Source organism: Salarias fasciatus, chromosome 23 (genome assembly GCF_902148845.1).
Source record: "Salarias fasciatus chromosome 23, fSalaFa1.1, whole genome shotgun sequence".
NCBI lineage: Eukaryota > Metazoa > Chordata > Actinopteri > Blenniiformes > Blenniidae > Salarias > Salarias fasciatus.
Genome location: NC_043766.1, coordinates 3,089,493 through 3,113,842, shown reverse-complemented (window position 1 = coordinate 3,113,842; position 24,350 = coordinate 3,089,493). Strand labels below are relative to the sequence as shown.

Sequence of the window (24,350 nt, the reverse complement as noted above, 5' to 3'; positions counted from 1 at the left end):
CTCTGCAATGCTATGATTTTTGAGTTGTTGTTTCCTGTGAAAACATTCCAAATGCTGTGGGGAAGGAAAATTTTGTGCAAACAATCTGGAGTGTGTGCCGTAAATGGACCACATCTGTTGATTCAGGAAAATCCAATTATTTGTGTGTGTGCCAGTGTGAGTTCTCGTTTTGCATGTGTTTGGGATCACAATATAAACTGAAATTTAGCCGTGAGCAACCCTTTAGCACCTACCTCTGCGGTCTCCAGTGTCGCTGTCTGATTCTCTCCGCAGACGTGCGCCTCCAGGTTGATCCGTGAACAAGCTCGTGTCAGAGCTCTGTGGCGCCAGACTGCCTCCCTGCGGAGCAGTTTTACTCAGCTCAGGACTTTCACTGACAGGTGAGTGTGGCACGCTGCCAGAGTCCCTCCAGCGACTCAGGATTTCTCTGAAACCCCACGCCTCCCGTGTCTTACACTCACGACAGCAAACCACAATCCATCTCCCTTAGCCCGAGATCAAAGTGAAGCGGGTCAACAAGGTCACTGGTCCCCCTGCTTATTGTTTCCTCACTGGGGGACAGATACCTCAAGGTGTCCGCGCTCACTGCCAAAGTCATCCATCAGGACAACGCTGGAGCTCCTGCCCTGATGAAGATTGGGCCTCTATAATGTTGAACAACTGTATAGACTAATGATTTGCTTTAGCAGTAATTGCTCAGGTCATAGAAGGCTTAGTCATGTCAGAGGCTGTAGACTGAAGACTCTTCAAAGTGAACCCTGGTCCTTGAGCTTAATCACTTCAGACATCCATCATCTTTAAATACAAAGTAGTAGCTTACAACTGTATGAGTCAAACCACCATGTCATGTTTTTCTCTTTCTTCTTTTCACCTTATCAATTCTTACATGTTTTGACAAATTCAGTAATCCCTCTTGCACCTACTTTGTTTCGACAGAACTCTGTCTGATATGCGAGGGGAGTGTGTCGCTGCCTGCCAACAGCTGCATGCGGCCTGCATGAACCTAGAGACCAGAACAACACTAGGAAGCTCCCTCAGTGGCGTGGAGGTGTCTGCAATGGAGAGACAACTGAAGGAGAGACTCAGGGAGGCCATGCAGCTGCAGGCCCGCTGGGAAGCAGAGAAAATCCAGCTCAACTCAAGGTACAACCGCGTCCGGGATTAAAACAACAACCAAGTGTTAAACTGTTGAGGAATAGTCGTCACAGTATGAAAGAAAGCAAACAATCGGAAGAAAAATCAAAAGACTGGTGCTTTGGTAATCGTTGCACCTGCAGTCTTCATCGCTGGAGCTTCTGATCATGAGATTGTTTTCTGCCAAACAAATTCAAAATGAATGAGGATAATCTGTTTAACTGCTTCTTTAGTTATTTGTTTTTAGTGTGTTTAACAAAGCGGCGCTACTTTAGAAAGACGTGTGTGTCACAAACTGAGATTGGGCTTCTTTGTCTGAGATAGTTTTCGTTTGATCTCCTACAAAAATCAGGTTCTGAACGCGAAGCCATATTTAATTCCTCAGATGAAACCCCAGAGCTTTATATGCTGTGAGCCTTCAAGATGTTTCCAATGAACTTGCGTTCTTGCGCTGATATAAAAGAATCATGTCTATTGTACAATCTCTTGTGTCCTTCAGTCGGAGGGACGGGACAGGAATGTCCACGGTTTTCTATCTGGGATCTAAGTGGCTTTTGATCTCAACACAAGTCATCAGTAATCCCATAACTCTGCACACAGAATGCGATAGTCTTGATGATCTGTGTGTGTGTGTGTGTGTGTGTGTGTGTGTGTGTGTGTGTGTGTGTGTGTGTGTGTGTGTGTGTGTGTGTGTGTGTGTGCGTGCGTGCACTTTGCTCTATCTAGGATATTGGAGCTAACTGGCACATCACAGCACCTCCGAAGCCAGAACGCTGAGAAGGATTCGAGCCTGAGCGCCATGCAGATCAGCTTGGACAAGATGGTAGGACGCTGGGAGGCAGCAGACAGACGGGTGGCTGAAAGTGCTAAACGTCTTGTAGTCTGAGTCCTCGGTCTTGACAAAGTCCACAACTTCTGAGTCTCGAGGGCTGCAGTCTGGGGAATGTCAACACTATACATGCTGCTTATCTCACTCTTAAATGGTTTCCTGCTCAGGAGACAAAGAGAGCAGGGGATAAAGCTGAGATGGAAACACTCCGCGCTGAGGTCCAAGCCCTCCAAAAGACTTTATTTCATGTCCAACAGGTCAGAAGATAATTAAGTTTTTGAGTTGTGTGTTATTGTCATCGAAAAATGACGTAATTGCTGTTTTGCTTACTTTAAATCTTCCGTCTTCTTTCCAGTTGGTTGGCAGTGCGGCTGAGAGCTGTGGCCCTGAAGCAGCTCCTTCTTCGCCTCCCTGCGGCTGCTCTTCTCTCAGGACGTCCACCATATTGGCTGTACAGAACGTTCTGTCCAAGCACCAGCAGCAGCTACAGGTGGCACAGGCGTACATGTCTGAGAGAAAGAGCGCTGTCAAAGCATTTCAATATCATTCAGTCTGCTTTAGGAAGATTTCTGACTCATTTCAACCTGTTTTAATTCCCATTAATGTGTATATTGTGGCTTTAGAATTCATACTAACTATTATTATTAAATAGGATCCTACATCATAAATATTGGGACACAAAGCTCTATTCAGAACTTGACTTCTTAAAACACTTTGTGAGAAAAGACAGAAGACTTATGAAGCCTCGTGAATGGAAAACACAGCAGTTTGAGATAGGCTCTAACTTCAGTTCTAAATGCACCACAGGACCTTGGAGCGGCTCTGGAAGCTGCTCTGGAGCAGGTGGACACTCTGCGCTGTTGCCTGCAGGAGAAGGATGCTGAGCGGAAGAGGCTGGAACAAACGGCTCAGCAAGCGAGGAGGGAAAGTCAGGAGGCTAGAAAGGCTCAGGAGGAAAGCCTCAGAGAGAGCAGCAGGCATCGCTGCTCACTGGAGCTCCTATCCAGGTACCCTCACCAGGCCCTCTGCACCCTTCTGTTTTGACTCTGTTCATTTTTAAAGCACTGATATAGTACAGATCACACCGTGTCTTTTCCTTCACGGTTTTTATGCTGATTTTAAAGACAAAGTGATGATTAAGTTTGTTCCGTCTCTGTGTCCCTCAGTGAGAAAGACCGCCTGGAGAAGCTGCTGTCCGGGCGGCAGCAGGAGGTGGACTCCCAGCATGCCGAGCTGGAGGTTGTGCGGAGCTCATCGCTGGAGCTGCAGAGACAGCGGGACCTCCTGAGGCAGCAGAGGGAGGATCTGGAGATGCAGCTGGCACGCCAGCGAACGGAGGCCCAGAGAGGGTACGAGCCCGAGCGCGGAGAATGACCATTACACAACGCAAATCCTGTCAGGCGCGATTGTTTTCAAGCTCGGTTTGTTTAGAGTTAAGATCAGGAACACATGTCATTCTCCGGCCGGCAGTGCACCCAGATGACATTTGGATGAAAATGTAAATGATTTACATAGCATTACTGCACTCATGCAAGAGGAATACTTGTTTTCTTTTTTTCTGGGTTTCTTTTGCTAAAAAATTTGATTAGCTGAGAATTGGAGCAGGACATGCGATCTAGTGAAATGAAAAAAAAAATAGAAAAAAAAATACTCCCTTGGTGTTGTGGCCTTTGGCACCAACGTTTCTCCCCTTTTCGGCGTGGAAATGTGGAGAGTTTCAGAGCGTGTGTGTGGGACTGAGGAACAGTGTGAGACGGAGGCTTGCTGTGTTTCAGCGAGAGGAGTTTGCAGGAGCTTGAAGCGAAGCACTCGGATCTGCGTAAGGAGCTGGTGACCGTGAAGGAGGCCCTGAACCAAGTCACCCTGCAGAAAGAGGTGCTGGAAGCCGACAAGGCCAGCCTCGCCGCGGCCCAAACCAAGGTACGCCATCCCGGCTGCGGCCGTCCTTAAAGTCTCATCGTCTCCCAGCTCAGGATTGTAATGTTGTTCCAGATGGAGTCGCAGAGAGCTGCGCAGGAGAGCGCCATCACCAAGCTGCAGAGCCGGGAGGCCTCCCTCACAGACTCTCTGGCCAAAATGGCCGCCCTGAGTGAAGGTTTGGCCAAAGACAAAGTGGAGCTGAATCGGATTCTGCTGCAGGTTGGCACGGTTCCCCTCACTCCTAAAACACTGACTGTCCAAACAGAGCGCTCCAGGTGTAAACCATTACGGTTCCTCTAGATGGAAGGGGAGAAGACGGAGCTTGGCGAGCGCAGACGAGAAGCCGAAGCGGAGCGCGTCGCCGCCAGAGAGGAAGCGGTGCGGGCGCAGAGCGACATGATGAATCTGCTCACTGAGAAACAAGCTCTGGAGAGCTCCCACAGCCACTTGCAAGATGTGTGCCAGAAGCTGGAGGCAGAGAGCAGCCTCCTGCAGAGGGAGAAAGACCAGGCCCTGGAGAAGCACTCCCAGGTCAGCGACCCCCGGCCCGTCACACTCCTCCCCGGCTCCCACCGCCTCCCTCCGGCTGGGAGAACAGTGCTGGTGTTATTAATAGCTTTCAGCAGGTTCACACAGCTTGTTGTCACATTATAATGTATACAAAACACTGGACACATCTGCCATGTAGTTTTTTTTTTCTTCTTTCAAATCGGATGAGGGAAGCAGTTTCGAGCGCCTCTATGTGTTTTATGAGCGACTCGGGAGATCACTAGCGAGGGCCGTTGTGAACAAATGTGAACTGCAAAAGATAAATAGTTAGACGTATAAAAATCCAGTGGGGGTTTCAGTGAAAGCGATGATAAATTAACACCTAAAGTATTCCCATTCTTCCTGGGCAGATCCACATCTCCCTGTTTATTCTCCCGAAGAATGAAAAGAATCCCTTCCTGTTTTATTGTATGTTCTGAATGTGAGACTTTGGATATCCGTGTTGATCTGAGCGAGAATATAACAAACCTAAACAATCTGACAAATTCCATTCAAACATTTTCAGATAGCCTATCTGTACAAATAAATCAGCCGTGGATAAAACAAGCCCAGCAGTGGCCTCCACTGCACTCGGTTCGTGTTTCATCCCCTTATTGGGGGCTGCTCACATCCATAACATTGGTGTAATTCATCCACTTCAATATTTACCTAAAGCCCAGCACAAAGATGTTGTGTGCTAATATTTAGGCAGTGCGAGTTCATTTTAGTTTTCTTCAAAATCAAATTACAGTGATTGTTGCTTTTCAAACATTCTGTCACAGTGAAATATTAGAAGTTGCAGGGGTCTGCTATATACAGCGTGATGGTTTGTTAGGCACCGGCACAACATATCTGGGAAATACCGAGATATTTTCAGAGCTTATTGTTTATACTAAACACTCTTTAAAACCCTGGTTGGCAGCCGCTGTTAAAATAGAACAGGGAGATAATGATGAAAGTAAACACTTTTCCGTTTCGGCATGAAGCTTCGCCGCCGTGTAATCAAAATAAGCTCAGCACACAAACTGACACTAATACTGACGATATTATTTCTGTGCCCTGTATGGGAGGATGAAGCCTCATAGTGGTGGTTAAAACTTTATACTGCATTACGACGTGACTCTGCAGGAGTGCAGGCAGCAGCTTGTTGTCATTGGTTTTCACAGCACCGCTTGTCACCAGTCTTGATCAGTATTTTATAAATCCTGATAGGTACGTACTAACAGAGTTGAACAGGCACTTTTCTGTGTGAATTGAACATGTTTCTCCTGATGTTTGAGCAGAGTTACTCAGTTCCATGACACCATATTCAGTTATTGAATGGATGGATTTAGCTGGAATAAACACTCTGGGTGACATCAACATGATGGAAACTGTTTAAATCTTCTTACATTTCGGTGTTCTTCTCAACAGTCCTGGCTTTAAAGTGTCACCTAGAGATATTGTCCTCTTGTCTGTTTTAATCTATGACTACAATAAAAAAACCGCTGAATTCTTTTCTTTTTTTTAAATCACATAAACCTGTCAGTCATTTGCACTTTTTCACAAATGTCTTGGACAAATTAAATCAGGAAATCTCCCGCCATCACCTCCAATCATAAGTTTGGACTCTAACAGATAATTGACGCAGATAAAGAAGTTAGATCTAAACGTATTCTCATTTCTTCATCTCTTACCACCAGATGACATGAAGTATGAATTTGTGAAGGTTTGTTTTTGCTGTTTGGTTTCAGGCGTTGCTCATGTTGAAGCACTGATGTCGCTACATGGCGACACAACCCTGCTAACCTGTTAAAATCCAGGCTGTACCGTTTATTGCTCTAAAAAAAATTACATCAGTTTAAATGAAAGGTGTGTGCCTCGTGTGATTGTATCTGTGTGTGTGTGTGTGTGTGTGTGTGTGTGTGTGTTTCCAGGTCAGCAGGCAGTTGCAGAGTGTGACAGAGGATCTGTGTGCGTGCAGGAAGGAGCTTGAGACACAGACCGCAGCCATAAAGAGAGCTGCCCGTGACAGGGAGGAGCTGGCCAAGGACAAGGCGGCTCTGGATGTCAAGCTAAACTCTGCTGACCGAAAGGCCTGCGGTCTCACGCAGGAGCTGCTCGCGCTGAGGTCTGAAGTGTGTTTTCCCGTTGTGTGTCTCTCTCCGCATTTGTTTGTGTCGTCTGACCTCCAAAATATTTGGGGCCAATTTGATGTTCAGAATCGGTTTTCCCAGTTAGTTTTTCAGCCGCTGCGTTCAGCAAAACATGACCACCGTGAGCGCAAATGTTAGGGTCAACATCGGGGTTGTTGTCCTACATTTAACAGTGGTTCAGGCTGAGAATAAGGAATGAATGTAGCTCAGTACAGTGTCCTCAGATGCATCATAAGTAACTCTCTGTGTATGTCTGAGTGCCATTGTGTACCATTACTTCTAGTTTGTAAAGCACAGTAAGTTTTGTGTAACACGAGTCTTTAAGTCATTAATATGGTTTTATTTGGAAACTGTGCTCATGATGGATTATTGGGTTTTATGACCTTCTACACCTAAAGGCTTAAAGGTCTTTTTTTCCACAAACTGCTTTGACGCCGCGTTCCAGAGCGGACAAGGAGTCCCTGGAGGCGACGCTGTTCGAGAGCCAGGAGCTGGTCTCGTCCCTGGAGGCCGAGCTCGCCGCGCTGGGGGGGGAAAGGCGTGCCTTGATCCTGGCTAACGAGGCCTTGACGCGTGAGTAGCCCTCTCCCTGGGAGACCCCAGTGTTTTCTGTGCCAAGCCCCCCCCCCCGTCTGGCCATGAAGCTTTTCCAGCAGGCCGCTAGAGATCCATATTTCAGCTGTGAGCTCTGTAACAGCTGGACCGCAGCATCACCGCGCTGCTTTCTCAGCTGACCAGGGTCCCACCACTCTGCACAAACACACATGGATCAGATAAGTGGTGCTAAGCCCAGCATGTTCAACTTATAGATATGGATGAATACACCCTATAAATAAATGGAACTCTGTCTCTCCTGGGCTGGAGCATCCTTTGTTTGCTAAAGTCTGTTCTCAGCGGTGGGCGATTCTGTCCGTCAGGTGAGGCTGCTCAGCTCCGTGCGGACAATAAGCGGCAGTCTGCACAAGCCGCACAAGAGCGGACTAAGATGGAGGAGAAGTTTGCTCAGATAGAGAAGAGCATGGTGCTGACCCTGAAGAGCAGAGAGAAAACCCACCGGGAGCAGCTGGAAGCTGAGCGACTGCAGAAGGTAGAGTGTGGGATAATGTCACCCATCAACATCCAGTCGCACACCTGATCCATCGCTCGCGTTTACGTCTGCTGACAGGAGCAGCAGCATGCAGAGCTGACGGCGCAGTGGGAGCAGGCGGAGGAGCAGCTGCGCAGGCAGTGCGAGGAGCTGCGCGTGCGCAGCCAGAGGGAAGTGCAGCAGGTGCAGGAGGAGCTGTCCAGGCTGCAGCGGGACCGCAGCCAGAGCCTCCTGCAGGCCGAGAGCGAGAAGCAGCAGGTGTGTGAGCCGAAGCCGCCGTGGATGTCGGCCTGTTTTGGTATTTTAAGGTGCAGTGAGTGATATTTTATGGTCACCTCAGAATGGCCCTGCCTGTCTTTAAGAAAGACTGGAGACCCCTCTTTGATCTCTGACTTTTCAAAACATGACAGTAAAAAACAAACCATCACACCCACTTTGGGACTATTGAGAATAAAAGCAATGGACAATTCCCGAGATTCTGCTAAATGTTCTGAAATATATTTTCTGATTAGTTGCAAATGAGATTTGAACCCCTCAGAGCAGGAAAAGCATTCTATTTTAAGATTGCAAGTGGAAAATAAATGAAAAAACATGACATTTTATGAACTTCAACACGAGGCAATGATTCCATGTTCCAAACATTTCACATTGTTTACTGATACAGAACCACTCCTTTGTTTTTAGCTGATTTTATTTTAAAGCACTTTGACTGTTTTTATATTCGGGGTCATATTGTCATATTTAATCAGAGGTCAGGGATTTGAGTTAGCAATATATTCCTGCAGAAAGCTTCACATTCTTTGTCGGACTTAGATGTGGTTTTGACCTTGTGCTTTTTTTTGTTTTGTTTTTATTTTGTTGTTGTTCTTTTGAGCAGGCTTTGTCCCTGAAGGAGGCAGAGAAGGCCGCCCTCACAGAGAAACTGGCAGCCTTGAGGCAGGATCTGGCCACTGCAGACATGGAGATGGAGTACGTTCAGAGGGAGGCGCTCAGCAAACAGGAGCAGGACAAGGTACAATTAAAACCTGAAATATCTCAGCTCCGTAAATACTCTTTCTGCATTTAGGGTTACATCCTGATATTTGTTTTCATTTGAAGTTTTATATAGTTTTCATTTGAGAAGAATAAAAAAAAACATAAATGCACTAAAGGATAGAACTACACCGAAGTTATGGACTCACAGGAGGAAGAAAAGGTTCTTTGGGAATGTCATATCTGCAGCGTTTTTAACCTTTGTGTATGAAAAGTTGAATCAGTGCGTCTCTTTACTCTGTAACTCTGCTCAGGATTCTTCCTCTTTCCAGAATGCAGTGGCTGTCCTTCAGTCGGAGCTGCAGGACTTACAGGCTCGGTTTGAGGAATCTTTGAACACTCATGAGAGCAGCAGGAAGAGTCTCGCTGAGCAGGTCGCAGAGCTGAATCAACAGAAGGAGCATGCTCAACAGGAGGTGAGAGTCTTTTTGCAGCTTTTGACACGAGAAGCACGTTTGCTACTTGAATAATATTTGTTGCTAAGCCGAATCGCACAGATATCGTTGCTGTGTGACGGAATACACACAGTGCGGTTGTCACCATATTGACGGTGGAATCTGTTTGTGCAGTAGGATTGCAGAAATGGATGGGAAATTACAGGCTTGTTTGACTTGGCATTGGGCGGGAGACCTCTGACCTGCCTCTGCTGCGAGGCTGTGAGAGAGAGTTTACACCAATTAGTACCCGTGCAAGCGAGAGCCATTTACCATAGGCCCGTGTTTACATTGGCGTCTGTCACAGAGCTTTACTAGCGTCAGGGTGCCATCAGGTGTGGAGCAGGCAGCGCCAAGAAATCCAGCATGAAGAGTTGGTGTGGTGTCCCCCTCTTAAGGCTCCCCGGTCTGCGTCTTATTTTCCTGTCAGCTCGGGGAAAATGTAGTTCTCTTGATCTTAATATAAACATAAAAGTGCAATTAGAGACTATAATTTTGGCCCAGTGACATCCCACTCCGAGCCAAATGAGAACAGTAAATCTCATCTCCCGAGGTTGCATGAGGTCAGGATTCCAGGCAGCGGGGTCGCTGGGTGTTTTAGGGAAATGGCAGCCTCATGCTCACCTCATTAGGTTGTGACTGTGGAGTAGTCAGGGCCTCAACATGGCTTGATTTAAAATCCTGGAAGACGGATTTCTTATCTGTGTGGGATTCTTTGGTTTCAAGAGAAAAAGCAGAAAGAGGATCATCCTATTTTTGCGCTGTCTCCTCGGTCTTGTCAGAGTAATAGTAAATGAAGACGTGTGGAGCCAGAGCAGAACCGTTTTGAGGTTTGGTCGGCCCTTCCTAGCATACATCAAGTCAGACTTCAGCTATGCTGTCATATTTGGCTGCCACCCCTCCTTGTCCTTGTTTGATTATTTTCACTAATCCCATCTCAGGATTCTCATGTCAGAGCAGGAGTGGGAATGTGTGACAAAGAACTGGAGGGCCAGGAAGAAGAAGAAAGCACAAGCAGGATCGAGGGCGAAGGAGAGAGGGGAGGATACGGTCCCTGGTACCATAATATGAAATCAAAGTTTGAGTTAACCCCTTGTGTAAATAAGCCAGTGGGGGAGTGTTTATTTTCTCCCTTGCAGCAGTGAGAGGCTGGCTCCACCGGGACTCCAGGTCCCCCTCTCCCATCCGTATAACACAACACTGCTGCCCTCATATTTTCTGCCCTTTCCCTCTGCTCCCCGCCCCAAAAAAAAATCAGATAAAATAAAGTATAATTGGCCAGATCAGCGCTGGCTTGTTTTTTCTCACATTAGAGTTTATGAGAAAGAACCATCTTGTGTGGCCTCTAAACATAACACTCTTCCTCCTCCTCATCCCGCTCCTCATCCTCCCTCTCTCTCCTCCACCGCTCCGCCAGGGTGGGGCTGGTGGGGGGAGGGAGCTGCTGTTTATCATGTTGCTCTCTGTGGATTCTTTTGCACTGCGAGCTGCAGAAGAGCAGATAGGGAGAGACAGCTTCTGGCCGGAGGCCCACTTGGCTCCCGTCCATGCCCAGATAAGCTCAGGCCTCCCTACGTCTCTCACTACACACAGCGTGTTGCCATAAAATGGGAATATAGGTCACGGAGTATCTGGAGGTTGCACACACAGCACTTAAAATTTGAGATGTTGAGATTTAGCTTTCAAACAATGATACCCCTGTCCATTATCTGATCCAGGATCACTGTTGCAAGATCTTTTAGTCAGAAAGCAAACTGTTCAAGAAACATCGGTGTGTGTCTCTGTAATTCAGTGATATATTTGGTTTATAATGTGGCCCAGAGAAGTCGACGGCCTGTTGGCGTGGCTGTGTGTGCAGTTTTTTTTTTTTTTATATATTACAAAAATACATTTTTCTGACAAACGTGTTGGATTTCTCTGACATCTGGAACCACGTCCCGTTTTGCGACACAGAAGAAGCTTTCAAAGAGTTTTTGAATTAGCTGTGCAGAGTATTCAGACGGCAGGGTGGAGCTATCAAAATAGCTCATAGTTTTGAAATTATTTGTCAAATTCAATTTCGGTCGGTCATCAGAAGACGTGCCTGTCTCAAATAAAAGAAGATTAAAGTTATACAAATGTGGTCAATAGCAAAGAAAAGTGCAGCAAAGTGTTCTCCCTGTTTATTGTGGTAATTCAGATGTTTAGATGTGTTCTAAACGTTCCTATTGTTCGTATTCCTGAAGCTAAAGGTACAAAATGCTTGAAGTCTCTATTTCCTCATTTTGTCCGCTGTTTGAACACATGGATGGCGGAGGTTCCTTCAACACCTCATGCAGACAAATCGCTGCTCTGATGACTTTAGATGCCTGTTGTGAGAGGAACAACACTGTGAATTGTTCTGTGTTGGTGGGCTTCGATCAATGCCACACACGTCCTGATTATGATTGAAAATACATATCATCATAGGAAACAGGTCTTCCTGACTTAATGCACCTTGTTCTCTCGTCCTCTGTTATTTGAAGTTGGAGGGTCTCCGACAGCAGCTGCAGCAGGCAGAGTATCGACTGATTGATTCGAAGCGCGAGCTGATCGACGCTCACAGAGAGCTTCAGGGCTGCGCTCAGGAGCGAGACAAGCAGCGAAAAGAAGCGCTGGACCTCAGGAGAGTCCTGGGCGATGAGGCTCGAGAGAAAGAAGCCCTCCAGGACTCCAACCGGGAGCTGAGAGCCTTCATCAAGAAGACAGAGAGCGAGAACAGCAGGTGCAGCTCACGTTCTCTTTAATACCCTCTTGTAACGATCAGCGGCGTGACATTTCATGTTGTGAAAACATCTCTCCTAGTTTGAGACGAGCTGTGGAGGAGAAGGAGCAGCAAGTGTCTGTCTTAGAGGAATGTAAAAGGTCAATGCAGCAGGAGGCAACAAGTCAACGAGGCAGCATGAGAGAGCTGGAGAAATCCCGTCTGCAGGCGCGCAGAGAGCTGCAGGAGCTGCGCAGACAGGTGGGATGTTAACCAGGTCACTGCCTTCCTCCTGATTTGCTCTAAATAAAGGATCACCTCCAAGTAGTTTATGCGTGGTTAACATCAACAGGTAAAGGTCCTTGAGGGCGAGAGCAGCCGGCAGAAACAGGAGCTGCAGGAGCTGCAGGCCCGGGTCTGTCAGGAGGAGCAGAGGGAGGAGGAGGCGCGTCGCGACGCCTTCGCTCTGAAGCAGAGGCTGCTGGAGTGTGAGGCTGGCAGGGAAGCAGCGCTAAATGAGGTAGAAGGCCTCCGGGGATCAGTCTGTTAACAACATGCCAGAGCAAACACTCCACCTGAGCACACATATTTCAGGAATACTTCTTACGCTCATGCAGAGACAGAGAACAGGAACAATATGGCACTAATGCTGGGCCTAAAATGTGTTAAGAAAAAAAGAAAAAAGCTCCAGTGACTGTAACTTTATAGGAATGTAAACTCACAAGACGGTAAAACATTAAAAACATGTATATGTAGACATGTTTGACTGACAGTGTAGCTTAAAAGAATTCTGTTTCGTTGAACTCTTCCTTCCTCTAACCTCATTTCGAGGGTTCCCAAGTTCTCACAACCCCAGGAACCAGAGTGTCCTCCAGCTGACAGATGAATGTACGTTATGCATACTGTTCTGTATACCACAGCCACTCAGAATTAATTACAGTGTTAGGATACATTCTAAGTCTGGTTTTTGTTGTTTCTCCTCCAGTATGCATGATTAAAAAAAAAAAAAAAAAGTCATTGTGATTGATCACATATGAAGCGTCTCCCCTCTCAGCATCACAAAGGGTTAAAGAAGGTTCACAGTTTCACAATGTGATGTTCAAGTCATGACTCCCTACATTCAAGCATTTGCAGAGTTTTTATCCGTGAAGATTGTAATCTCAGAACACACACTAACACAGACACCATCCTCATGTTACGTATGAGTTTAACAGTCGACGGTCAGATAACATGCGGTGAATATCTGTGGCGATGACCGCTGTTCTTCAGCTAAAAGCATTCACACTCTCTTACTACAACTTTAATGCCACCATGTAGTACTCAGTATATAAAGATGGAAATTATTCCATAATTCAGACTTTAGACTGTCTCAGATAAAGCATTTAAATATACACATTTGAAGTTTTTGGTCTATTTTTGGGAATGAACACATTGCAGTGTTGAGAAACTGAAAATCTTTGAAGAAATCTTCTTCACCTTCAGCAGATTAATCAAAGCGCTGCGGTTGTTTCTCCATTCTGGAGGACATGTAAACTACCTGCCTGCAGGTATAAACACACCATCCTGAGTGTTTATAGATCCAAAAACGCCACGGCTTTGACTTAATTTTATCCTGACATCACGTCAAGCTTGTTAAAAATAGTATGTATCTCCAGTGAAGACAGTACATTTGTTTTCAGAATCTTTTCTGTGTCTCCAAAGGTTGCAAGTCTGCAAAGTCGTGTATTAGAGCTGACCACCGAGATGCACGAGAAGCAGGAGCAGCTGCAGGAGAAAGAGGCTTTCCTGCACCAGAGCGATCAGACTGGCAGGGAAGCAGCCGCACGGCTGGAGGCAAAGCTGGAGACGACCGGCGCTCAAGTTCGGGAGCTCTCTGTGCAAGTGGACTTCTCTGAAAACAAAGCCCGGCTTCTCCAGGAGCAGCTGGGCCTGAGGGACGCCAAGTGTCGGGACCTGGAGCGCCACCTGGCTCAGATATGCTCAGCTCTGCACCACACTGTGGACGGGGACTCCACCAGGGTCTCAGACAAAGCCGGATTACGGAGACGGTCGAGGAGAAGCCACTCGCATATGAATGGTACGAGCACTTCCCATTACTCTGTATCGACCTGCTGTGTTTCTCCACGTCCTCCAGCTTTGAATGAGTGTCGTGTCTGGTCAGCAGGAGAGAGCGGCATGGAGAGATCTGTGTTTTCCACGTCTCACGGGGAGGAGAAGGAGCTGAACGTGGAGTTGGTGCACACAGTCCTGAGGGAATTCCAGCAGGAGTTCAGAGATGCACAAAGAGAAAGGGTATTTCACCTCATCAATAACATGCAGAAAACACCTCATTTTATGATTTTATTGGTATGTTTTGTGATTTTATGTCTTCCTTTTGCCTCTTCAGGATGAAGCTAAGGCTGAGATAGCGACTCTCAGTCAACACATCACTGAGCTCAAAGGCAGCCATGAAACATCTGCGTCCCAACTGCTGCAACTCAAAAGATCATTGAAACAGTCGGAAGAGGGTAAAGGTTAATGAAGGATCCCTACAGTAGACAGTATTTCTGTATATTTATGTCTTTTTTTTTTTTTTTTTTCTAAGGAAAACGAGAGCTCGAAGAACAGCTGCACAAGGCGCAGGCTTCCCTTTCCCTGCAGGAAGCAAAGTCACATCATGCCGACAAAGAGAAGAGAAGTCTCCAGGACGAGGTTGCTCAACTCCGGATGAGTCTGCAAGCTGCCCAGACCGAGGCCTCAGCACTGCAGGTGTGTCAGAGTCAGACGGTCAGGCCAGTGCCCTGTATTATCCTGTTTCATTGTGAGAAAATCCTCTTCCAACTTCTCCTCAGGACAAGGTGGAGGTCCTGCAGAGCTTAGAGATCTCTGCAAATGCAGACCAGCGGAAGCTGAAAGAGTCTCTGGAGGCAGCGGAGAGCAGAGCGAGACATCTGGAGCTCTCCCAGCGGACCCTGGAGGGCGAGCTTCAGAGGGCACAGCTGAGGGCGGCGGAGCTGGATGCCGAGCTGGGAGCATCGCAGGAGAGGCTGGCGGACCTGAGGAGGAAGCTATGTGAGAGCGAAGACCAGTGTGCCGTGCTGAGAGTCAGCGAGGAAAGGCTGAACGCTTCTCTGGCTCGAGCCGAGCACCACGAGAGCCAGCTGAGAGAGCAGCTTCACAAGGTGTCCAGCAGCCTGAATGACCACCGGGCCGGCGCAGGAGCCCTGCAGGAGCAGATAGCGCAGCTGCAGAAAGCCTTGACGGCCAGCGAGCAGGACCGGAAGCTGCTGCAGGTACAGTCGATGAGAGTCGCCAAACTGAAGGCTCCAGCTGGAGGAGACACAGATACACACTGTTACGTAAAACAAAATCTACATTTCCTGTGTTTATTTTTGTTTAAATTGGCTGCCAGAATTTTATCATTAATTACACGGAAATGCATTTTTACCACATTTGACGTGCTGGGTATAAATCTTAATTTCCTGAAAGGTTGTTGAGGAAAAAAGTGCAAATAAAATAAAGCACTGGAAAACTATGAACTCTTGCCCAAAACTGTCAGCAAGATGTCAAAAACAGTAAAAACCAGAGAATATAAAGGTGAGAAAAGTGAGTTCAGCCGCAGTGCGTTGTGGGACGGTTCTGATGGAACCCTGTGAGCCGCTGAGTCGTGTTTCTCAACACGCGTCCGCAGGAGCGTCTGGATAAAGCGCGAGGCGCCCTGTCAGAGAGCAAGAGGCTGAACCACACACTCACGGAGCAGACCCAGAGCCTTCAGAGAGGCCAGGAGGACTCGCTGCTCAGGATTTCTGACCTGGAAAAGCAGAACCGGACACTCAAGGAGGTGAGTCACGTTGCCACAGTGTCGGTAAACAGCAGTGCAAAGGCTGAGCCCCTGTTCTGATGGACGGTTGATTGACTGCGCCTCAGAGTTTGAAGCAGCAGCAGGATGCCGAGCTGCAAACCTCCCAGCAGCAGCTGAGAGCAAACGAGGGACTCCAAGACAAAGTTGTCCGTCTGCAGAGTGCTCTGCAGAGACTGCAGGGTGAGAGGGACGAGATGGAGAAGGCGCTGACACGGCTTGGTCGAGACAAGGCTGCGTTAAGAAAGACACTGGAAAAGGTGAACAGTACGAGATTTCACTCAGACAGTGCCGACATCCACTTTTTCCTTTCACGTTTTTAATTATCTGCATATTGCTTACATTTGAGCATTTGAAACATTAAGATCACACACAATCACACCCAACAAACCTGTCTTTATGGGAGGAAAGTCAGAATACATGGCGTAATTAACACAATATGGAGCAGGTTTAAGCCCGCAGTATGTCAGATGTGAGTGCTTACCACTACACCACCATGCCCACCTGGCATTCTTTTCTCCACACTATCAAGTCTTTAACAAAACAGTTTTAATGTGTGTGCTGCGACCAGGTCTTGTACGTTATACTACAGTACATCTGATCAAAATGAGCAGTACTTCTCACAGTCTTGCAGGATTAAGTACAAAGCTGCCATTAAGGCCTGTCTCTCGTCTCTGAAATCACACGTGGAATGAACAAAAGCATCTTAGAAAGGAGAAGGAATTAATCCAGGTCTTTATCATGTGGATTTTCCAAAAAATGTAATGCTCAGATGTAATAAAGATTTACATGTATCAGTCACCTGAGTAACGCTGGGGTTTCTGTAAAATGCAATAAATAATCCTGTGACTTTTCAGTCCTGCACGTACTTAATGCTGGGCATTAAAAAAAAATCCCCCTGCACAAAACGAGGGGACTTAGCAAATGCAGATGAAAAAGGTCAATGCAATAGCTATTAATCAACATGGAAATAGGGCCATACATAAATATAAAGGGTTTTTTTGTTGGTTTTTTTGAAGGTTTTTCTAAGCGCTCCTATGATTCATCTGCTTTAATACTGGTGATGGGAAGTTGTTACTTAATGGCAACAAGCTTAAATAAAACAGAATAGGTATTCAACCTGGTCCCCAGAGCGTTAAAGGGCCTTTGGTCAGTGATCCTTAAAGGTCTCTGTGCTGAATATGAGGTAAAAGATCTGAAATATATGAGGGAGCCAAACCGCAGTTGGCTTTAAATGTAATTAAAGCATCTTAAATTCTGTTCTACAACTGCTGGAAGGCGTCGTGCGCGTCTGCAGCCAGGGCTGAAGTAATGTGCATTTAGTGTTGGTCAGAAGCCCTGCTGCCACATTCTGGACCGAGCGAAGACATGCAGTTCCCACAGCAGACACACACACACACAACGCCGCCACTCTGTCAATCCTCGCAACAAAAGACCGTTTTGACCAAAGAACTTCTTCAAACAAGCTGTAGTGTATCATTTTCTTTTATTTAATATTCTGCGTTGTGCAAAGCTTAGCCGGTCTGCTGCCTGCAGCACAGAAAGGCCCACAAGTGCAGGGTGATGCCGGTGAAATGGTTCACGTTGTGTCACCCTCTCGCCGTTCGTCAGGTGGAGATGGAGAGGCTGCGGAGCGACGAAGACGCAGCGTCTGCGGCCAGAGAGAGGGAGCAGCTGGAGCAGGCGGTGGGCAGCCTCCAGCAGACGCTGCTGAAAAAGCAGGATGTGGTGCATTCTCTGCAGGTGAGGCTTTGCAGGACGTGTTCTTGGGAAACATCTTGTTTTTACCACTGAATAATCTTTAAATGCGGTTTTGAGTTTGCTCACACGGTGGAGACGTGGCGTCCGGTGGGACTTCTACGTTCGGTACAAACCTGAGGTAGTTGTTTATGTTGTGCTTGATTTTGTATCACTTCTGAGGTCCTAAAGCACACAGGGAGCTCCTTCAACGATCTCGTTTACTTCATGTCTTTTTTAATCCACACATTGTAGCACAAATATTGTCTTTTCCGTTTCCAGAATTCTAAAGCAGGAGCTCTCTTTTTTTGTGCCTTGTCTTTGCATCACCAGGACAATAAAAAACAGTCAGTTTCTTCCTGTATCCATTGAATTATTCACGCCTTGCATTAAAGATAGAAATAAACATCAGGCTGTGACCGCTGGGGCACAGAGACTCGTAGCTTCAGGACTGAAAGAGAGCAAGGTGACACAAAACAGAAATTATCTTTAGACATATCCTTCAGTCGGATATTTTCTTTGTGCCATTTGCAGGATCTGTGCTTTATTTCCGCGTCAGTTTCTTCATATCGTCTCTGCTAAAGAACCCTCATTTTGGAGAGTCTGTTCTTCACAGGTTTAAATAAAAGCAGTGTCATATATTCAGGTTTAAGGCCTTCAGATTTCAGATCGTCTCGGCCCCTCGCTGATTTTCCTCGCGCTCATCCGTTCTCACCTCTGTAAAGTTGTGGGTGCTGTTTCCAGGCCCAGCTCTCCCAGCTGGAGCAGTCTCATGCACAGCGCCTCCTGGAGGTGACGGCCCGCCATCACCAGGAGCTGGGTCTGGAGACGGACCGTCTGAGAGACGGCCAGCTCCAGGCGGAGCAGGCCCTGGAGTCCCGGGAGAGGGCTCATCGCCAGAGAGTCAAGTGCCTGGAGGAGCAGGTACAAGACTCTGAAAGTAATCCTGGTGATGATTTGTGTTTCTGTTGAGCGTCTGACCGCCTCTGTTCCCCCTCGCTCAGGTGCTGACTCTGAAAGAGCAGCTGGATCAGGAGGTGAGGAGACGACAGGCCTATTTAAATCAGATTCTGCAGCCCGGTGTGTAGACCCAGACCCCGCAGTGAAGTATGTAGCCCCTCCACCTCCGTCACTCGCTGCTCCTCTGGCAGCTGACCAGCAGCATTTCCAGCTACATCCACATTTGGAAGCACACAAACACACTCCCGTGGCGCCCGCCGCACACGTGCTCACAGGATTACAATAATCTGCAAGAAAGCTCGACAACAACAACAACAATGAGTGTTTTGTTTGTGAGCGAACTGGACGTGCCAAATTGTTTTAAGGATTTCCTCTGACTCACCGCGCTCGGCTTGCATAAGTCTGCTTCTGCTGTGTCACTTTTTTTTCTGTTAGAGGGAACAGTGTGACGAAGGTTCCCTCGGCTGGTTCCTACCTCTGCAGTTTTGATTGTTTGTCTTTTAATCATGTTTCGGTTTTATCTGTTTTAATGATGATTTATGTATCGCGATGAGAAAGTGAATGTAAACCCAAGTGTTTGGAGTGTCAGCAGATTTCAGTCGGTGCTGTTCGGCGTTACTCTGTCACTGTGATGGAATCGGAATTTTACTGAGTGTTTCGTGTGACTCAATCAATATTAGTTTGTGCAAAAGTGTCGATTGTTTCCAGTGTGAACGAGGACATCCAACACAAGAACACAGTGTTGTTTTGCAAAAGATGAAGAGTTGTGATCAACAATGCTGAATTTTCTGACCGCCCGTCCTCGTCCTGGACAAGGTCCTCTTCAGCCTGTGTGACGGACAGCAGTGTCCTTCTGTAGCGTTTTGCTCTGAACCATTAAAAGCAATTTGTGAATTTAGAGTCATGGGTGAGAGAATGACCTTCGCTCTCTGTTTCCAGTCCTCTTTTCTTTTCAAGGTAGTTACGAGCTCCAAGGCCTGCCGTTGCTCTTTCAAAGTTTCGCTGGCAGCTCGCCCTGTAATGTCCTGCAACCCCTAAACTATCGGCGTAACGTGTGATGCTTCCTCTGCTCATCAGAAACCGCAGCGGAGCTGCTGTTTGCATGTCATGTGTTTTCATTCACATTCTTTCTTTCATTTCGGCTCCTACGGCCGTGCCTCTGTGGTGTTTTCACAACAGCGCACATGCGTGTCTTCCCACTGTGCAGCGCGGCCGGCCGCGCTAACTGCTGCAGCTCCAGTGAGGGGGGAAAATCCTGTCAGAGTTTCTTTAAAGCAGCCCTTTGATTATCATAGACCCGCCCAGCGGTTATCCAGTTACCGGCCTCTTTTTAGCCATTGGCTGAGAGGAGCTAATTATGCAAGGTAGTGAATCCCTGTGGGGGAGGTGGGGCCAAAGCTGAAAGAACTCCTTTGGCAGGCAGAATAGAGCTTTTATTGAGGATATTTCTAAGCTGACCATCAGGGACCAAATCGCTGGATTGTTTGAAAAAAAAAAAAAAAAAAAAAAAAAAACATCTCAGCTGAATCACGCTGCTCCCCCTCTTCCATTCCTTCCCTAGTTTCATTTCAGTGAGACGGAGTGTAGCTCATGCAGTGCCCAGCAGCAGGCTGAATGCAAGGAATCTCCAGTATTCCCCTGTCTCCCACAAGAAGCCCAGTTCACGTCTAACAGGGACGAGTGGAGGGAGACGGAGGCAGAAGCAGCGAGCAGTGGGGGCGAGGACTCCGGCTGCTGTGGTTTGAGAGAGGAGCCCCGTGCGGTCTTGCCCCGCTCTGCTCTGGCTCTCGTTGCCTCAGGTGTGCGTGCTCCTCCCTCCCCTCCGCAGTGCCTGCTTGTCAGCTCCATCCCTGGTGTGGCCGAGGCCATGGTGTTGGTGCTGCAAGCCCCGCTGCCCTGCTTCTGCACCCTGCTCTGCCTCAGCCTGCTGCACGGCGTGGAACCGGCCGTGCCCCTGGAGGACTTCTACCCTTTCGGCCGGGACCAGGGGGACTCCCAGACCGTCGCCCGGGACGACGGGGGCTCCGGGCTCCTGGAGATCTCTGTGGCTTTCCCCTTCTTCGGAGACCGGCACACAGGACTTTATGTAAGTACAAAGCAGTGACTTTCTGTGGGGTGTGCATGTCTTAATATATCACTGCACCGTACGTGTGTGCATGCACTTGACAGTTGGCAATTGGAAGTGACACGGTGTGGATTGTATAAGAGCCGTGGGGAGAAGAGAGCTGGCGTTTGGCCAAACACCACATTGCAGTGCCCTCTGAGAGTTTGTATACATCCGTGCGCTCTCACGAGCTCCGGTGTGTAACCTCATTTATAGAATATCGTGTTCGCGCCTCAGAGGGCAGAATGGTAACACATCACAGCTTTCTCCCCTTCGCTCTGCTCCTCCTGCACTCCGAGGACTCTCGGGTTCACGGAGGGAGAGCGAGAGACAAACTATCAGCTGAACAGTGGTCGCCCTTGTTATAATAAATCTACAAAGAACTGTTAAAGGAAGTGACAGTTTGTGTTCTTACTTCTTGCCGCAGCATCTGTGAGCAGTTCTTTTTTCAGGAGAAAAGTGAGAGTCGGGGGGGAATGCATGCTGGAGAGAGAGAGAGAGAGAGAGAGAAACAGCGCTCATGGGAGGAAGCAGAATGGTTTGACAAGGATTTTCGCACACCACAGTGAAACACCCTTTGATCTGCCTTTGTCATGTATTGGGTTCAGTTCCAGCACATGGAAAGGCAGAACTCCCTTAAATCAACACCACCTGTTGCGGTTATGCATCCACATTTGCGCTCCGATCTCTGGTTCCCTCGCTCGCAGCCCCGCTCACCTCTTGCTCTGCGCGGACCGTGGGCAATGGAGGCTGAGGAACCATGGCAACAGTGGGCAAGGTCAAAGGTTGTCTTTCTAATCTGAGCGTTTGGACAGCGGGGGTGATGTCAGTCTCCTCATGAAGACATTTTCAAAACTCTCCTGCATCTCCACAGTGTGCATAACAGCAGAGGCTTGTGGGTCAAATAAAGCACGAAGCTTAAAAACTGTTTATCCCAGGCAGCTCGGGGATTTGTTTTCATGTTCCCACACAACAGCAGTCTGGAAAACAAGCTTTTAAATGCTAATCTTTGTGTTTCTGATTTAGTTTTCTTTTTTTATGGACTGACGTCTAAGGGATGACTGACAGGTGCTGCAGAGAGGGATTCAGTTACTATTAACTGTACTTTTTCTTCAGTTCTAAAAGAACATGTGGATGTAAATTTCATGTTGCAGAACAGTTTAACAAATCCATCTGTATGTGCCATGGAGTCCATCAGCTCATCCTTTTCCGCTGTGGTGTTGCTTCCAGAGCCTTTCCCGGCTGAGTGTGAGTGACAGGCAGGGTTCGCTCTGGGCAGGCCCCGGTCCATCACAGGAACAACCCTGCAGGAGGAAATCACAGTGCCTGGAGGACACCCCCCAAAACCCTCTTTCAACAGGAAAGCAGTGCAGATCTGTTCCGTGCTCGTCTGTTTAGCCATGAAACAAATACTTAGCATGTTCTATGAGATTTGAACATGGAGGAACCATGTTGGGTGCTGATTCTTTGGAGTTGCACATTCTAGCAATGCACAGATTAAGCAAGCGTTTTTTTTTTTTTATTATTATTTGGATGTTTTTTGGCACTTGAACCAGTTTTCTCATATAATATTTTAGCTGCGAAGACAGAAAAACCTCCACTGGTGCGTAAACAGCGCTTCAGTGTTTACTGATGCTTATCCCAACTTGTCACATTCGCTGGAACACCACATTTCTCACATTTCCTGTAATAACACGGACACAAAATAGTCAAATTAAACAAGATAAGACAAGTCGGCGGCTGCTCGGCTTTTTGATCTGGTATTGAATGATCGTCTAATTACTCCAGTGTGAGGGCTGCGCGTTGTGAAATGTGCCGTGTCAGTCGTGATGTGATACGCCGCAGCAGCTCTCCCTGCATCTCATTGCACTGTGATTCCTGAGAGCGTAGCAGACGACGGCAGGCCCTTGAAATTACAGTCACGCTCATTTTAAATGCCTCACCTGCGTCCATTAAACATGTGGCGGTGAAGCACGCGGGCCACAGGGTGATGTTCGCTGCCAGAGAGCTCACTTTCAAACAGGTACTATTTCAGCGAGCACTAAGGGGTAAATTTGTATGAATAATTTCTCCCTGGAGTTTATCCCAAGCCTCCAGGCCACATGGAAGCTGTAAGAACCACACGGTTTTGAGATGGTTTGTGGGTGCTGTCTGACTTCATTATCATAACTGATTCTGTTTAGCGGAGCACATGCCTCGCAGGGTTTTCTGGAAACCTCTCGCAGCAGACCTCATTAAAGTTTTAACCATCTCCCCGTGTCCCCTCCTGAAACAGCACATATTTGGTTTAGCTGCTGCAATTAACAACTAAACTGAAGCAACTTCAATGCAGCACTTGGGTCCAGTAACCTTCAGCGTCGCTCTGAGATCCTTCTCCAGACGTGGGTCCCGTCCGACTTGGTCTCTCTCCAGCTACATTTTTGCCTGGTGGTAACCAAGCTGTCCCTTTTGTTATGATTTGGGAGTTTTCTCATGTTGCTGGGATCTCTCCTTTTCCTCCTACTCCTCCTCCTCAGGGTCACCCCCTCTGCTTCTCCCCCTCCTCCTCCTACGCCTCAGATAACATGGCAGGGGTCTTCCCCCTGGAACTGTCCAGCTGCTTTATCTGAGAAATGACCAATCGCTTTAACAGAACACAGATGGATCTGCAAAGCATCTTTGGGGCTTCTAAACTGCACAGTTCACAGATAAACTACTCCTGTGGATGACCAGAGTCAAGAACATGAAGAAGGACATTCAAGGTTAGAGAGGAAAGAAACCATTTCAAAGCAGATGTGAGGCAAAAAATGTTATGATCAAAGGCATTTATTGTGGATACATAACCTTTGAACAGTGGAGGAACCAAGTCTTTCCAGGAAATACATGTAACAAATAGCCTGGCTTGTGTCTTTAATTGGGAATAAACTACAAATAAACAACTTTCACATTCATTTTCAAAGGATTCCTGCGGAGAACGTGCTACAGTTTAACTTCACCCTTTTCAGATTACACATCTGTAAGTGCTCACCCGATCTTCTGAAGAACTTTCATTCACTCAGTGTCACTCACCACTGTATATGGCCCAAAGATGTGAGCGTCGGCTTCGTTCTTTTGTGCTCTGCATGGCTGATCTTTATATGTGTGTGTGAGGTGCAAAGTGTGACAGAAGCAGACCATCCACCAGGAAAAAAAAGAATGTCTCTCAGTCTGCACACACTTTGAAGACATCTAAAACCTCAACGCCTCAATTACATGGCGTATGTTATTACAGCAATGTGACATTTAGATCAGCATTGGTTTAGATTTTCAATTATTCTGTGAAAAATGAAGCTGCAGCCTAATGATGAACAATGAAGCTGAGTGCAGAGCAGCAGCTTGTGGAAAACTTTTAGATTTATCACCTACTGACTAAAGATCAGTCTTAAAAAACACTGTTTTCGAATGCTTTTGGGGAACGTATTCATGTTTTCCTCCGGTATAAACGAAGACTCAAGGTTGAGCTGGTTGAAGGTTCCGGTCTGTGTTTCCACACAAAGTGTTGTTATTTAAAATCTCTGTGTCAAATCTGAGAATTTTGAATTTTTTACATATTTCTGCTCTAAATCAGGAATCCGCTGATTTTATTTTGGCATCCAACCTTTCCAGGAATACCTTTGCCTCTCCCTCCCTGCCGACTGGGATAACTTCCAGACCCCAAAACCTTAGTCTGGGTAAAGTGGGCAAAGAAAATTAATGGATGAAATGTTTTGGCTTAAAGGTCACTTTCACCTCATGTTTGTTCTGTTCTTTTGGAACACAATATGAAAGAAAAACCCTTCATGCGACACATTTTCCCACAGTCCTAACAAGCATCTATATAAATCTGGACAGATAAATGTCAGCTGTGACTTTACTGCTTCACGAGCACCGTA

At 47.2% G+C, this 24,350-nt stretch overlaps 2 protein-coding genes across 4 annotated transcripts in view; both read left to right on the top strand.

Annotated features, from left to right (window-relative positions):
• Positions 1-18,757, top strand: part of crocc2 (ciliary rootlet coiled-coil, rootletin family member 2) — a 35,601-nt gene extending 16,844 nt beyond the window's left edge. Inside the window, exons 8-36 of the mRNA XM_030082824.1 lie at positions 274-380; positions 937-1,143; positions 1,861-1,957; positions 2,131-2,220; positions 2,319-2,453; positions 2,771-2,970; positions 3,130-3,312; positions 3,739-3,883; positions 3,956-4,102; positions 4,184-4,414; positions 6,328-6,521; positions 6,992-7,119; positions 7,464-7,633; positions 7,712-7,891; positions 8,511-8,645; positions 8,938-9,081; positions 11,604-11,842; positions 11,923-12,082; positions 12,174-12,341; positions 13,523-13,898; positions 13,983-14,113; positions 14,208-14,328; positions 14,406-14,569; positions 14,653-15,093; positions 15,492-15,641; positions 15,728-15,919; positions 17,271-17,402; positions 18,141-18,320; positions 18,401-18,757. Coding sequence (XP_029938684.1) covers positions 274-380; positions 937-1,143; positions 1,861-1,957; positions 2,131-2,220; positions 2,319-2,453; positions 2,771-2,970; positions 3,130-3,312; positions 3,739-3,883; positions 3,956-4,102; positions 4,184-4,414; positions 6,328-6,521; positions 6,992-7,119; positions 7,464-7,633; positions 7,712-7,891; positions 8,511-8,645; positions 8,938-9,081; positions 11,604-11,842; positions 11,923-12,082; positions 12,174-12,341; positions 13,523-13,898; positions 13,983-14,113; positions 14,208-14,328; positions 14,406-14,569; positions 14,653-15,093; positions 15,492-15,641; positions 15,728-15,919; positions 17,271-17,402; positions 18,141-18,320; positions 18,401-18,484 — 5,031 coding nt within the window. The 3' untranslated portion in view covers positions 18,485-18,757. The remainder of the gene's footprint in view (positions 1-273; positions 381-936; positions 1,144-1,860; positions 1,958-2,130; positions 2,221-2,318; positions 2,454-2,770; positions 2,971-3,129; positions 3,313-3,738; positions 3,884-3,955; positions 4,103-4,183; positions 4,415-6,327; positions 6,522-6,991; positions 7,120-7,463; positions 7,634-7,711; positions 7,892-8,510; positions 8,646-8,937; positions 9,082-11,603; positions 11,843-11,922; positions 12,083-12,173; positions 12,342-13,522; positions 13,899-13,982; positions 14,114-14,207; positions 14,329-14,405; positions 14,570-14,652; positions 15,094-15,491; positions 15,642-15,727; positions 15,920-17,270; positions 17,403-18,140; positions 18,321-18,400) is intronic.
• An 896-nt stretch (positions 18,758-19,653) lies between these two features.
• sned1 (sushi, nidogen and EGF-like domains 1) overlaps positions 19,654-24,350 on the top strand; it is a 32,154-nt gene continuing 27,457 nt past the window's right edge. For all 3 annotated transcript variants that reach the window (XR_003930424.1, XM_030082841.1, XM_030082840.1), the window contains exon 1: positions 19,654-20,442. Coding sequence is in view for 2 of the 3 variants with exons in the window: in XM_030082841.1 (XP_029938701.1) it covers positions 20,224-20,442 (219 nt within the window). In the remaining variant the exon portion in view is untranslated. The remainder of the gene's footprint in view (positions 20,443-24,350) is intronic.